General features: G+C 36.6%; 1 protein-coding gene across 1 annotated transcript in view; it reads left to right on the top strand.

The window, feature by feature from the left end:
- LOC129264265 (tryptophan--tRNA ligase, cytoplasmic-like) overlaps positions 1 to 14096 on the top strand; it is a 26434-nt gene extending 12338 nt beyond the window's left edge. Inside the window, exons 8-9 of the mRNA XM_054902112.2 lie at positions 1 to 104; positions 10501 to 14096. The exon at positions 1 to 104 is cut by the window's left edge and continues 37 nt beyond it. Of these exons, the coding sequence (XP_054758087.2) occupies positions 1 to 104; positions 10501 to 10659 (263 nt within the window). The 3' untranslated portion in view covers positions 10660 to 14096. The remainder of the gene's footprint in view (positions 105 to 10500) is intronic.
- Positions 14097 to 15126: the final 1030 nt, after the last annotated feature.

The following is a 15126-nucleotide window of genomic DNA, read 5'->3' as shown; positions in this document are numbered from 1 at the left end:
TTGAAGAGCACAGGGAAAAGGGTGGTAACTGTGATGTTGATATCGCATACCAGTATCTTACATTCTTCTTAGAAGATGATGACAGATTAGCAGAACTGGGAGAGGTAAGGACTTTATGAATTAAAGTTCAGAATGCAGAAAAATGGATTAGGGGGTGGGGGGGGGGGATGGGGGGCTTCATGGGTTACTGTGATGTCGAAATCGCCTACCAGTATCTCACATTCTTCTTAGAAGATGATGACAGATTAGCAGATCTGCGAGAGGTAAGGACTTTATGAATTAAAGTTCAGGATGCAGAAAAAGGATTAGGGGGTGGGGGGGGGGATGGGGGGCTTCATGGGCTACTGTGATGTCGATATCGCCCATTAGTATCTCACATTCTTCTTAGAAGACAATGACAGATTAGTGGAACTCAAAGGTGTAAGGAATTTGTAAGTTGAAGTTGAGGATGCAGAAAAGAGTTTAGGGTGTAGGAAGGGGGGGTGGGTGTTATGGCTAGAGGGCTAACTGTGAGGTTGATATTGCAACCACTAGTATCTCACATACTTTTTAGAAGGTGATGAGAGATAAGCTTTTAAAACTCAGATAGGTAAGGACTTTGTGAAATAAAGTTCAGGATGCAGAAAACCTGTTTGAGGGGAGGAGGAAGGGGGTGGTGGGCCTAAGGGCCGCATGGATAACTGTGATGTTGATATCGTATACAGCACTTGGAGAGGTAAGGACTAGTAAAATCTGTCTTATGATCACAACTCTCAATTTCTTGATTTCTTTATGTATCTTATTATATATCTAGATAAGCAATAGTTGAAAATTGAAAATTTATTGATGGTTACTATTAAGTAAATGCAATCAACAATACAATTGTAATGATGAGTGTTGCAGAAAAAAAGAGAGACGGGGGGTCAAGATGAGAGGATAAGGAAGGGAGAAGAGGGTAGAGGAGATATAGAATTGGAGAAGATGAGGCAAGAAATAGAGGACAAATGAGAGGAATGAAAGCAGAAAAGAAAATCCCAAGGTGACAAAATGAGTATGAACATTCTAATATTTTAATTTGTAAAGTAATTTCCTATATCTAATTGCACATGTAGTCTGTATCATGAACAATAGAAAATTGAAAGTGTTAATAAAAATTCATGGCTACTAAAGAGCAGTTCATACTAACTGACTTTCATCTTGTGAGGGCAGTGTTGTAAGTTGGACTAAAAATTGGTATCAAATGAGGAAATACCCAGATGATGGTTGCGAATAATACTGGTATGGTGACATTGTAATCTTTCACTTTAAAAAGAACTGAAGGTGTTAGAACTTTTAGAACTTATTTCATGAGTGACATACAGGACAAATATTATTTTTAACTTCAGCATGAAAGCAACAAAATTGTGTATTTTTAGCCCCTGAAAGTTTGTTCCAAGTAACTAATGCAAAGTTGAATGGTCACATGACATAATGCTGTGAAAGTTGACATGAGAAATGATTCTCGTGGTTATACAACCAAATAGGGCTGTTATTTTTCCTGTCGTGTCTTTACCAATGTCAATCAAAGTCAACTGAAAAAGAACCCTTAACAATGTGAAATACTAAATTTGGGGAATTACCAATATCACCTTAATTATCAGGATTAATTATGCTGGGCTGGTATTCAATTCGAAGTAGCGATTTTGTAAGTATTTTACTTAGCATTGTACTTGGCTAAGCAGAATGCTTAAACTCATATTCAGACCACATCTTGATATTTTACTTTATAAAGTTAAGCAAAATAATTACTAATGACCATCGTGACATAAAGTTAGAGTCAAATAACACGCAATGTATGTATCCATCTGTGCACAGAATGTATAAGATACGATTGTATCCTGCACGCAAGCCAGGCTGTTGGCGGCTGGCTTAGATTTAAGCAAAATACTTAGACAAAAAATGCAAGTGAATGCCAAAGATGGTTGAGTATTTTACTTAAGCAAAATACTGAGTAAAATACTTAAAATTCTGGCTTATGTATTGAATTGAATACCGGCCCTGGTCTGTAGAGTGACATTATAACCTTGAATGAGTAAAGGCTCTTTCAGAATTAATCTTATGAGTGGTCACAATTGGATATTTTAGCTCCTAAAACTTTGGTTCAGGCAATAGAAATCAACACATTGGTCATATGACGTAACCTGTGGAATTGATATGACAAATTATGGTTGAGATAATTAAACCCAATTGGCCTTTATTTTTCCTGTCATATGTCTGTATCATTGTCAATAAAATAAAGTACACTGTAGTCAATTGAAAAAAAACCTTTATGTAAAAATAATAAATTTTGGAACAATTGATATTATCTGAATCAGCATGCATAATTACACTGGTCTCATAGGCGGATCCAGCTTTTGGCGAAAGGGGGGGGGGGGGCGCACTGCCGAGCGGCGCACATATTTTTTGCACTTCACCGGCGCCATAAAAGAAAATGTTGAAAAAGGGGTAAAGTCTGACCCTGTCAAATTTTTCAAAATGTAGGATTTCCAGTCATGCCATTTTGCATGACCAAACGCAGATAATATTTCCGGGGGGGGGGGGGGGGGGGGGCAAGACTCGAACATATTATTGAAAAAATAAAAATAAAGTATTTTGAAAAAATAAAAATAAAAACGAGTAAACGGACCGAGCTGCTCAATGGGGCGATTATGTTTTTTTTACAAGTGTCATAAAAGTATTTGGTGCACATCTCACATTTGCACATTTTTCATAGTTTTCATGAAATGTTAAGGAAAATAAATGTTTTCACAACAGCTGATCGGGAATTTGCCCCCCCTTCCCCCTTGCTGCGTACGACCATTCCCTGAAGTCCACTTAAACATATCTCATTATAACAGAAAATATTCATCAATTTAAACATATAATCTTTCTAAAACATATATAGAGAGAGATTGAAAAACTTATTAAAGAAAGAAACAAGCAAAAAGTAACACAAATTATGCATGTTATGTGCGATTTCAAAATCTCGTGTACTAACCCTTTTATTGCGATGAGGCCAATACTTTTGTATATTAATTGAGATGCAAGTTTTTTTTACTATATATATATATATATATATATACAATGATACTACATCATGAATCATTTGAAATACATCACCAATCCAGTTTTACATATTATCATTCAATTTTCATGTACATGATGTATAGGCCTATATACAGAATTTGGTATTTATATATATATTGTGATGCTTTTCACTAAATCTAATGCAATTTGTAATGATGAGTAATTTATATCTAATTACTTTGATGAAACTGGATATAATGCTTATGACCTGAATTCAGAAAAAGATCCCTCAAGACGGAGCTTTGGAAATAGTTCTTTAGTTTTACAGGTATATATCGTTATCTTTGTTTTTAACTTCTTCCTGAGTGATCAGATGAATAATATTTAACTTAATGGAAGATGGAAATAAATCAAATTTTGTGGCGTAAACATTTAAATGTTAAAACAAAGGTATTGACAAACTGTATTTATACATTGAAAATGATATTTAGTGGTTAAAGGTCTAACGAATATACGTCTGGTTGCGTAATTATACACTCCCGGTATTAACAACGGGTTTTAGCAAAATTTTGGACTAAAATATCGAATCATCTTCATAATCTTAGTACTCCTTTTCTGCGATGTAATTTGATACTCATCAACTGAGATTAATATTTCAGAATTACTTGTGATATGCATATAATTGTCTATACAAAGGAGAGTCTCATGATGGTGCGACACTACAGAAGGAAAATATATCAGAGAATCGGGGTTCGAGGTTAGCAACCAAATATACCCAGAAAAAATAAACCACTAGAATTTGTCAGAATGTGTCGTAATTCTGCAAATAGGTCAATCTTGTGACTTTTGGAAAGATACTTTTGTAATGAATCTCTCACGCATGATTTCACTGGAGTGATAATTATTTTCAAGTAACACATGTAAAAAAAAATATATTGATCAATTTCAGCAACGTCCCTGCTGAAAGCGCAATGCTTTCAATTGTTACGGTGCATTGAAAACAAGTTAATAACGTTTAATACAAGTTATTCAATGGATGAAAAGTTAGGATAATATTCTCTGAATGCTACGAAAAACATTTTTTTTCAAATTTTGTAAGCAACTATGGGCAACATCTTTAAAATACTACTAAAGGACTTGGTTTAGAATCGCACCACGTGCTTATCGAGTATCGCCGCTCCTCTTTAAATGGGGGTATCATCATCCTTGGTTTTTTGCGTACACCTACTCCATGTCTCATCTTCTTTTGCCTTTAAATGTTGTTATCCTAATAATGATAATAATAATAACAGGATGATGGTAGTAATAATAATGATGATGATAAAGTAAATATCTTTATTTAGTGACTCGAAGATCCATTAAGTGTGAGGGTTTCTCAGTTAAGCAGTTATTAGTTTTAGGGCAGCCAAGCAAGAATGACACTGCAAAACTAACAGGACAACTGTTACAGTCACTAACTGTCCCCGATCGGATTCATGAAGATCATCTTCCTTGGGTGTTTCCTTGCATAGCGATCAATGATAGCATCGTAGTCGAGATGGATATCCCGGTGCACATACAGCATTATGAGGGCGTTTAGTCGCCGTTCGGACATCTGACTTCGGACTTTGTTCTTGACGTACTTCAGCGCAGAGTTGGCACGTTCCACAGATGCACTAGTAGCTGGAATAGTAAGTAATATATGGAGGATATGGGTGATATTCGGAAACATCTTTCCATGGTCTAGCTCATCCAATCTTTGTAGTGTTGCACTGATCCCACTGGGAATGTCATTGCTGTTATGCCAGTAGGACTTCCAGGTGACTACTTCTTGGGAAAAGGCAAAGGGAACTGGCATCTCGTCACGGAAATGAGTGAAAATCAAAACCTCTTCTTCATCGGTTAGCTTCTCGTTGTATTCAGGAAGAAGAAGCAACGCCTTGACACACATGTGGTTAATACCTTGGAATCGGCATTCCAACTGACTGATCATGCAATCAATGAAGGAGATGTAAACTGTCCTTCGCCAGTAGACCTCGGGTGTATCAGAATCAATGTTGCCTCGCAAAGTCTGTCGTCCGCATACACGAGGTTTCTTAATCTCCTCTGAAGACATTTCCTGGGCTTTTCTGAAGATCTTCCCAAATTCGATTTCCACATTGGTACGCTCTTCTTTTAGCCTTGATTTGACTTCTTTAATCATCTCGTACGCTTTCACTATCTCCATGTTTGTTCCCTGAAGCTTCCTGGCAATGGGATGTGTGTATCCAAGAATCTTACAACAAACTTGGAAGGTGACGAGGAACTGTGACTCTTGCAGTTGCTTCAGAAATCCGGTTGCCTCCAAGTGTGTCTTCGGGTCCCAATTGCCTTCTCTTCGCTCACTGATTTACTGTAGGCACATCAATATGTGAGGATAAAGGCTATCAAGGTCATCGTATGCCTTATGCCGTTCAACCCATCTTGTTTCGCACAGAGGTTTCACCTTCTTTCTCATCCGTTCGTAATCCTTCTGGTCTACGTTGCGCTTGATTATACCTTCTAAGAACCGTTGTCGCTTCGGGGAGTAGAAGAAAAACTTCCCTAGTTGTTGGAGCAGACACGCAGTGTTGTGAACCTGTTGTACTTTTGAAGCTTTGGTCAAAGTTAGGTTGAGCTCATGTGAGGCACAATGAAAGTACTCAGCTTTATCGTTCCCGGTTTTCCTCTTGAAGTTGGCTGCTGCTCCGTTTGTTTTACCTGCCATGTTTCTGGCACCATCATAGGTTTGAGCTCTGCACATAGAGACATTTAACCCTAATTTGCTCAACCTGGAAATAATCTTGTCGGAAATCGCATCCCCAGTAATTTCTACAAGCTGGGCATAGGATACAAGTCGCTCAATTGCCCTGAAATCCTTGGTGTAGCGGAGTACAATACCGAGTTGCTCCCAATTGGCACTGTCGGTAACCTCATCTGCCACGACAGCAAAGTATGGTCCATGCGGCTGATCTCTGACTTCCTGCACGATTGCTGATTGAATCTCATCACAAATGCATTCAAGAAAATCATTCTGACTCGTTTTGGAGGTGTATGTAGAATTCTTGTTGCATGTATTCTGATGTGCCTTCAGAACGTCATCTTTCTTTGCAAGAAGCTGTAAAAGGGCAGCAAAGTTTCCTTTCGTGACAGCATCTTCATCGATGGTTCCGTCATCACGATGTCCTCTCAGAGCTTGTCCTTGGCGACCTAAGTATTCAATCGCGCCAAGAATTGATCTCAGTACTTCCCTGTTTTTGGAAATACGTACCTGTCGTTCCGTACTTATTTGGGAATCTATACGAAACTTTGGATTTACATGAGTTAACATGAATGATGTCATGCACTGCTGAAAATCTCTGTGGTAGGCGGTTTTGAAATCTTATGGATCTAGTTCATGAAACGTGGACATTAGAGCAATCAAGTATCCTTGAACATTCTTTGCGAGTTCAGGTCACATGACCAAGGTTAAAGGTCATCTAAAGGTCAATGAACTCTGGCCGTGTTGGGAGTATGTGTTGAATTGGTATCATAATGTAGAAATTTTATGGTTCTAGCTAATGAAACATCAACATAAGGGTAATCAAGTATGAATGATTGTTTTGCACATGTCTTAGGTCACATGATCATGGTCAAAGGTCATTTTGTGTCAATGGACATATTTTATTATCATAATAGTGTTTTTCTTCTGTGAATAATTATTCATTATCTGTTTTCAAAGGCAGCACTGCTGCTGTATCGAATTGCGTAATACAGGCGAGACTGCCAGAGGCGTCCTCTTGTTGATGTTATATTTCATTGCTAAGGTACTCAGGGTTGTTGATAAATGCTGGTAGCTGTTTCAATCATAAATCTTTCTTCATTTCATGCCACAAAAATGTAAGTTTGTGTGAAGAATGAGTTTGTATTAAATTCATAGAGCTTTATCCAATGTGTATATCAACCGATCCCCCCTTTCGGTACAATGTAATATTGCATTTTGTCAGAAAATACTTCATTTGTAATAGAGACTAGCCTACTTGTTTTAAAGTGTCACATCACAATTTTTTATCATACATCAGGGGTGTTGCTAGGGTATTTTGATATGGGGGGGGGGGGGGTAAGACAGTCTTAAGTTGCCACCTTACAGGAGTAATGTAGAGTCACTTGACTCAGACACCCCCCCCCCCCTCTGCTGCTCCTGCTTGAAACAACTTGTTCGTTCTGTAGACTTCAAAGTAATTTAGTCCATTGACAGTCCAACTCTCTCTCTTTCTCTCTTACTCTCACTTCAGTTTTTATGATTAAGCATCATACTTACATGAGATGAGAACACTTAAAATGGTATCAAAATTCTCAGGAGATTGCGCTGCATCAAATAAGATGGTGTGCTAGGAAATTTGATTTGAATTTTATTGAACAATATTCACATGTTTACACAGGGGCCGCTGAACGGTTTTCAAAGTGGGGGGCTGACCATGCAAAAAATCACAATCATTTTTACGTTTTTGTACACAATTTTGGAAAAAAGGGGGGGGGCTGAAGCCCCCCCCCTCCCCCGCTTCCGCGGCCCCAGTTACAGGTTACAATTAGACAAATTGCAGCAAAGTTAACATAATTTTTGTAGCCCTTTATCACCCACCACTAATGTGATATCATCATGTGGTACCCATTGTTCTGCAATCAATCTATTCCCATGACAGTCTAACTCTCTCTCTTGCTTTAGTTCTCATGATTAAGCATCATGCTTGCATGCGATGGGAGCATTTTATCCTGTAATGTCGGAAGTAGCTGCTTCTGTTCGTACCTTACATACTGCACTGCTATCGTCTACTTTTGACAGGAAGGAAACGTGTGGCTGTCTGGTCGTTTCCCACCCCCTCGTTTCCTTTTTTAAAGGGGAATACCATTTTGATGTCAGCGATTATGGAAATAAAGAGAAAATTATAAGGAAACCAAAATATAAATATAGAATTATTAAATTATATTTTCAGACAAATGTTGAAATATACAGTTATACACATCAAAATTTCCAACATTCAATTGGTATGGCATCAACTTTTCATTTGTTTACAATGAAAAATAAAGATTTCATTAATTCATTCGAATCAGTGCTTTCCTATGATAGATGCAGTGATAGTAGGGGATTATAGATGTAATCTTACATACATTTAATCTCTTTATATGAATGAAATTTATAAATTGATCAACCTCAAAAGGTTTCAATGAAAATTGCTATTCCAACAGAATTACAGCCCTTTCACACAGTAAATAAATTGTAATTTGAATGATGATTCCAGTGAAAAATAAGGCTAATGACAAATTTTTAGCACGTGTGAAACCAAACTAGAATCATGAATGCTAATCACAATCACAAATTCAATTTCTACTCCGGAGGTGAATTCCTGTTAAGTTTTACTCAAATTACGATACCAATTTTCCGTGTGAAAGGTCCATTGATTCTAAAGACGAATTGCAATCATCATTTACAGTGATGATTCAAGATTCATGTGTGAAAAGGCCCTGACCTTAGAGAAATCCCTATTGAGTTTTGGTAGTGGATTGAATAGTCCTCTACACTGATTAGTTTTAGGGATAAGGGGGGATTATAACTGACACTTCGGTCATCTTTTTTCCAAACACTACCAACAAACAAAGGGAAATTTTTTTTTTTTATTTCTTGCCAAACCTATTAGCGGCATTGGAATAAATCGCAAGTTGTCCTTGTGACTTGAATATCGTCTAAAAACTTCAAGATTGTTAATTGATTAGACACAAGGTAGAGATACCTCTGATCATGGCTTGCCAAAGCCAACAAGTCCATGGCCTTTTGTCCTATCGATTGGCCTTGGATATTTTGTTTGCCCTTTTCAAATTTTCCATTTAGGTGTTAATAGACTGCCTCAAAGTTCGTCAGTTCCAGGTATTTTCTGATCAGGAAATTTGCCTTGATGTATCCCAATCTGAAAATAGCAGGTAACTGTGGCGGTGTGAAAGCAAATTAAAGAAAATTCCCGGTAAATACTAGGTACTTGTCAAAATTACAGGAACTTTCGCAGGGATTTTTTCCAAGATCACGGTTATTTTGGCAGTGTGAAAGCAGAATATGGGGACTTTCTTAGCCTATCGTGTAGTGGGGCTTGGGTGCTGTGGGGGGCTGCTGAGCTAGCGATTTTGAATCCTCCGCCTTGCCTGCTTATTAAACCATACTCTGCTTGCTCATAACTTCGAGAACTTATCTCGAAAGGGTCATCTTTTGGTCGGTTTGAATGCGGAAAATAATCATTTGGGTATTTTGGAGCCTGAACAAGTTCTTGTAATTTAACGGGTACTCCTGTGAGCGAGGTAGTCTGCATATGCCTGTTCATGCTGTAATGTAAGAGAGTGCCCTCTAAAATATTAGAATTTATAGCCTTCCTCATTCAGGTCAGATGCATTTTTTATCTTCTTTTTTTCAAAGTTAACTTGTTCCTTTAAATTAAAGTGGATTTTCCACTAAAACCAGTAAAGAGGCTGCCTATTATATGTCATAATTAAAGCCACTTAAACAAATCTTTATAAAAGTTTGTATCCCTGGCAACAAAGAGGATCACATCCTACTTCATTAAGATTCGTTAAGTGGTTGCTATGATGTGATATCATCATGTGGTTTCTACAAACTTACACTTGAATCAAGCTCCTTGCTTGAATTAAAAGGCAGAAAGAGTGATTTCCTTCTATTAGGAAAAGTACTGATTGACAAAATTTTAGAAATAGGGATCATGAGCAGACATACTGTTACTTTTTTGTTATCCAACAATCCATCAGATTTCAAAATTACAAATCCGGCAAATGTGCTCATAAAAGAGAATATCTTTCATGAGATTGATGGTCTTAATTATTGAAAGAGTGATTATACTTTATAGTAATGTTTCCCCAAATAGCTGTTATGAATGTATGAATTTTCATAATTTTCTGCCTACCGGGTAATTCTAATAAAGTAGTAAGAATTATGTTTGTAAATACATTTATTTTCTGCATCATATGACAGCAGTTCATTCCAAACACTATTCATCAAGAAGTCATAGATATGTATCATCTCTTAGAGTGAGGTTGAGAAATATTGCAGAGTGGGCATACTTTTATTTTTGTAGATGCTATCAAAGTTTACCCATACCCCATTTTGACACTTGATTTATGTTGAAGAGCGGAGCTGTATCAGTATCATATTGTGCGTGTATTTTTCTGTAGAAATAGTGTGATATTATTTGGCAGTAATATTTATTCATTTAAATGTTTTTGTGCCCCTGGATTGTAGCCAGCTAAAGCCATTTTGTTTATGGCATTCCACTATTACCATTCTTGTCACCTGTAGATGACAAGGAGACTATTTTTGTTTTACTTTATATTATTTTTTTCTTCTTTTTTGTGCCTTGAGCACTCTGCAGAGTGGATTTGGTGCATTATACATTATAAATCATCATTATTTTTATTATGTCATAATTTTGATCACTCATGCAGGAATACAGCAGTGGCCGTATGCTGACGGGTGAACTCAAGAAAGACTTGATCACCATCCTGCAGAAGATGGTTGCTGAAATTCAGGAGAGGAGAAAGACCGTGACCGACGACCTTCTCAAAGAGTTCATGACCCCCAGGAAGTTAAACTTCAAGTTATGATTCAGGGTCATCATCATGTAGGTTTAGTAGCTTTACAAATTCATATTCATAGAGTAATGTTTATTGCATTCTTGAAATTTTCCTGAACAATCCCAGAAAACATGGGAGAGGTTTACAGTTGACCATGAGGTCGTTCCTGAAGGTTACTGTTGGGTGGTAGAGAGATAGAGATGAAAATGAAAGGGGAGAAAGAGAAAATAAGGTGTAGCCTTGGGAAGCGTTTCATGAAAAGGCTTGTCAGACGATTTCTCCAATCCTCTTTCATCTGACAATTACCACAGTAACAGCGCTTCCCAGTAAATAAGAATTGAGGAAAGTTGTCATATCTGACAACATGTCAGACAGAAAATGTTGATGAAATGCTTGCATGAAAAGATCATCAAATTCCAGAAAAATGTCATCTATTAAGTGAACATATCTCTCAATTCAAGAGAAGATGTTGTGTTTGAATTGAATCACCAATTGACCATATTATCAAGTCCAGATATGACAATCTCCAGGATTTTGCCTGGTTTTAGGCCCCAACAACTTCCCATTTTAGGCATTTTTCAGGCTTTATATTGTATTACACATATCATCGGTGAGCTGGTAAAACTTGGTTTCATAAAATTTGACAAACTTTCGAAAAGCTCAGAAAAAGCTAGATATTAGAATGATATTAATAGCATCATTCTTTTGCTTAGAAAGGTTTCTCTACAGCAATTAGCAGAGCGTTTTCAGAAATGTGAGGCTGCTGCCACCATCATATTTCAAAATACAACTTTTTCTGACCTGTCCTCATTTTTTGTTGTTGAAAATTTTAAAATAGAAGGTTGTAATAGCCCACCTAGGGTTTTAATGTGTTCTGGCTGTGGTGATATTAAATACCCCTGACTTGTAATAAACCATACACCACCAACAGCTGGAGAGGATATTGCATAGGGATGCACATTATAGACAAGGCGATCCCCATGTGAGTCATCCCAATATGAGTCATAAGGATCATGCTTTTCAACTTCCATATCAAAACCAAAAGAAGATCAATTTGATCTATGTAACCATGAATATCAATTTTTGGGATAATCTGTTTATTGGTTCAACAAACTTTATATTAATCAAATTACAAGTCAAAATTTTATGACAAGTTGAACAATATCATACTTAAGTTAATCTGTTTACTGAGTTAACAAACTCGATATTACTCTTTTAATCATGAGATGAACAAATATTTTGGTGGAAGTATAGTGATATTCATAAGCATATAATCATGTCACCCTGGACATGTTAACATCTTCCTGCAGTCTTCATGTTTTTCATCCTTATTACTTCTTGAACTAATAATAATAATAATAATGATGATAATAAAGTTAAATGCAGGGCTCCTGGCTTAAAGCCGGGAAAACATTGCTCTGTTATTATTATTATTATTATTATTATTATTTTAAAAAAAATCTGTGAGAACAATGAGTCTACAGAGATGTTTCATAAAGATTTAAGTCTGAATGAAATGTCTTTTTTTTATTTACATACTGGTACTTACAAGAAAAATAATTCACATCCATAAAAACTATATGTCTGTTACCTACCCAAATATTGACCTCTAAACCGAGAGATATGCCACCAGAGATCAAAGTAAAGTTCCTGTATTCATATAGTTAAGTAATTATTTAAGTTTAAGTGGGAAATTCAAGATTGATACTGCATGTAGGGTGTGGCCACTGACCCTCGATTTCGAAACTTTGGCATCCAAACGCTTATAGGTTTTGGAAGCATAACATTTATTTAGGATTTTTCTGGAGAGAGAGTGTAAATTGATTTCCCACAGCTAAGATTGATCTATCAATTGCAAACTTAAAATAGAGTATTTGCAGTTGATTGCAAGTGTTTTGTGACACCCCCTTAGAGAATCCATAATAAGCAAAATTATGCAAAGATTTTTAGACCGTTGCGTATGATGAAATATGGTTGATATTATCAATTTTTTATTTCATTCTGGGGTCTATAGAAGTATTGAGTCATTGGCTTCACTCACCAAATATGCAATAAAGGAATTTCAATGCCCTACTGCTTCTGTGACAAAGCCCCATGTATTTTGTAACTTTTGTATAAAGCTGGTCTGGAAAATACCAGCCCAAGAAAGATACATGGTGTACCTTGAAACCTACTACACTATTCTTCTTCGCCATGGAAACCTTCAGAAGTTACAAAATACCAGCCAATGTCCGCAAATGATTATCAATATAAATCAGAAAATGTTTGTAGGTAAAATGATTATCAATAATCAGAAAATGTTTGTAGCTAAAATTTCTTGGGTAATGATTTTTTTTAAATTGGAGGAATTCACACATGCGCAGCGAAGCGAAAAATGCGAAACAACTTTTGAAAATACGAAATTGTGCTTTTTTGGCATGTATGTTAGATGTTTGAATCCTCATATCCTGGTATATACCTTAGATGCCGGAATCATAAAACCACAAAGTGGAGGAGGGGGTTTATCGCCCACAGGAAATTTATGTTTTAGAATGTTTGACCCAAGCCTAGATAAATGTTTTTATTGAATACTTGCCAAAGGTAAAATTGACGTTGTCAAAAGAATCATCCTTTTGGTCTTTGGATTCATTTCAAAGACTTAAAGAAAATATAGATCAAGAAAATCAATTTATTTTCCTTGTAAGAAGCATATGAGCAATGTTTGCAATTAAGTGCAAGACACATGATTTCTGGCAATGCACCCATAGTGTGTACCATCAGAAAATGTTAATGAAGAGAGGAGATTCAATTTGTGAGTCTGAATCTGCCAGACTAGAAGAGGGGAATCCCCATTGTTAGGTGGGTTGTGAAGTGTTAGCTATGTGGGGGATGTCCTACGTCAGGACACTCAATCTTGACGTCGTCGTTTAGATGATTGAGAAGAAAGAGCAATTCCAGAAAAGAAAGTACCACTTTTTTTTACAAGTTAGAACATGTTTAATGGAATAACCCTGTGTCAAGTAATGCAATGGTACTTTACATTGCTATCAAGATGCTTGGCAGGGAGGCCAGGATGAATACTTCCGTTAAAGACCAACAAGTAAGATCTCTATTGATCAATCTTGAAATTAAATCCCCTGCAATGGCAATGTGAAAGTTACATTGTGAGTCATTTTTCTATCCAGGGGGTGTTTCACCAAGAGTTCAGGGCGACTGAGAATCGCATTTCAGATGCGTGCGGTAATAACGCATCACCGCATTGGTCAGATCATGACCATGGGATGCAGGGTGAACTACAGCGTATCTATCAATCAGGTAATGATGCGCATGGTGTTTAAGCCACATTAGAATCTTGGTGAAAAGTCCCCCCCCCCCCGCCTCCTCCATCATGTTAATGTGTACAGTTTTATGGTGTATATTTATAATGTACCTCTCTTAAAAAGTCACAATGTATAAATATTAAAAAGGTAAATATTATTATCATAAAATTGGCTTAGTTTCTTGAATGCGAGTCAAGCTTTTGTTTGTTGATCATGCGGTTGAAGGTCCGGGAATGTATGTTAATGCGATTGTGTTATGTTATTATTGTGGAGTATCCGGGACTATTTGTTTTATTACGGAAGTTTCTAAGACTTTTTAAAGAATTATTGAAATACAGAGAAAGTACATTACTGAAGCTGAGCAAAGCGGATATAACGATGTGCCATATCTGGACATATGAAAGTAAAGTGAATGAGCCCCCAAATCATTTGTTTTAATATCATAGTAAGTTATTACCAATGTTTTATTTTTGATATTCAAATTCCTATGCCAATATATGTTTCATCAAAAAATGGGATACAAAAATCATTCCATACATGTATAATTACATTCAAGTATTTAAAGGAAAATTAACATTATATTTATAAACAATAGTTTAACAAACAATATACTGGTCATTTCATAAGAAAAATTTGGGAGCACCAACCCTCCTCCCCCTATAAAACAGGTGAACAGAAAGTTGGTATTCATATATACAGTAGCGACCACCTATACACCTGACTGTACAGACCATGGATTGGGTTTCTATTGAATAGGATTTCTTATTGAAATGTTAATTTCAGAAACCTGTTAAAAAAGACCACTTGTTCATAAAGGCTCTTTTCTTGTACTTCCTTGGGTGGCTTTTATATACAGATTTCACTTTACTTAAACATACATCAAGACACTTTCCAACCTGTTACCAAAGGCAATTTATACCACATTCCTCGAAATGGTGCATTTTCGTTGGTTTTTAGCAGGCAATTTTTTATTTCTTCATTTTTTTTTTTGAGGGGGGGGGGGGGGGGGGTGGCTACTCTTCACTACTTACTGTCTAAATCCACAATTGAAAAGGCCTTACATTGAAATGAATGGGATTTCCAGGGGTCTTTTGAACATTTCAAGGGCTAAATCACCCCCAGCCCCCGAGTATTTTTCCCCCTGGTTTTGAGAGAAAATTTGTCTTTTGTATCGTTTGTTTTGAAACAAGCCCTGGGG

This window comes from Lytechinus pictus, chromosome 7 (genome assembly GCF_037042905.1).
Source record: "Lytechinus pictus isolate F3 Inbred chromosome 7, Lp3.0, whole genome shotgun sequence".
NCBI classification, from domain to species: domain Eukaryota; kingdom Metazoa; phylum Echinodermata; class Echinoidea; order Temnopleuroida; family Toxopneustidae; genus Lytechinus; species Lytechinus pictus.
The sequence above is the reverse complement of the archived record's forward strand: the minus strand, read 5'-3'. Positions and strand labels throughout refer to the sequence as shown.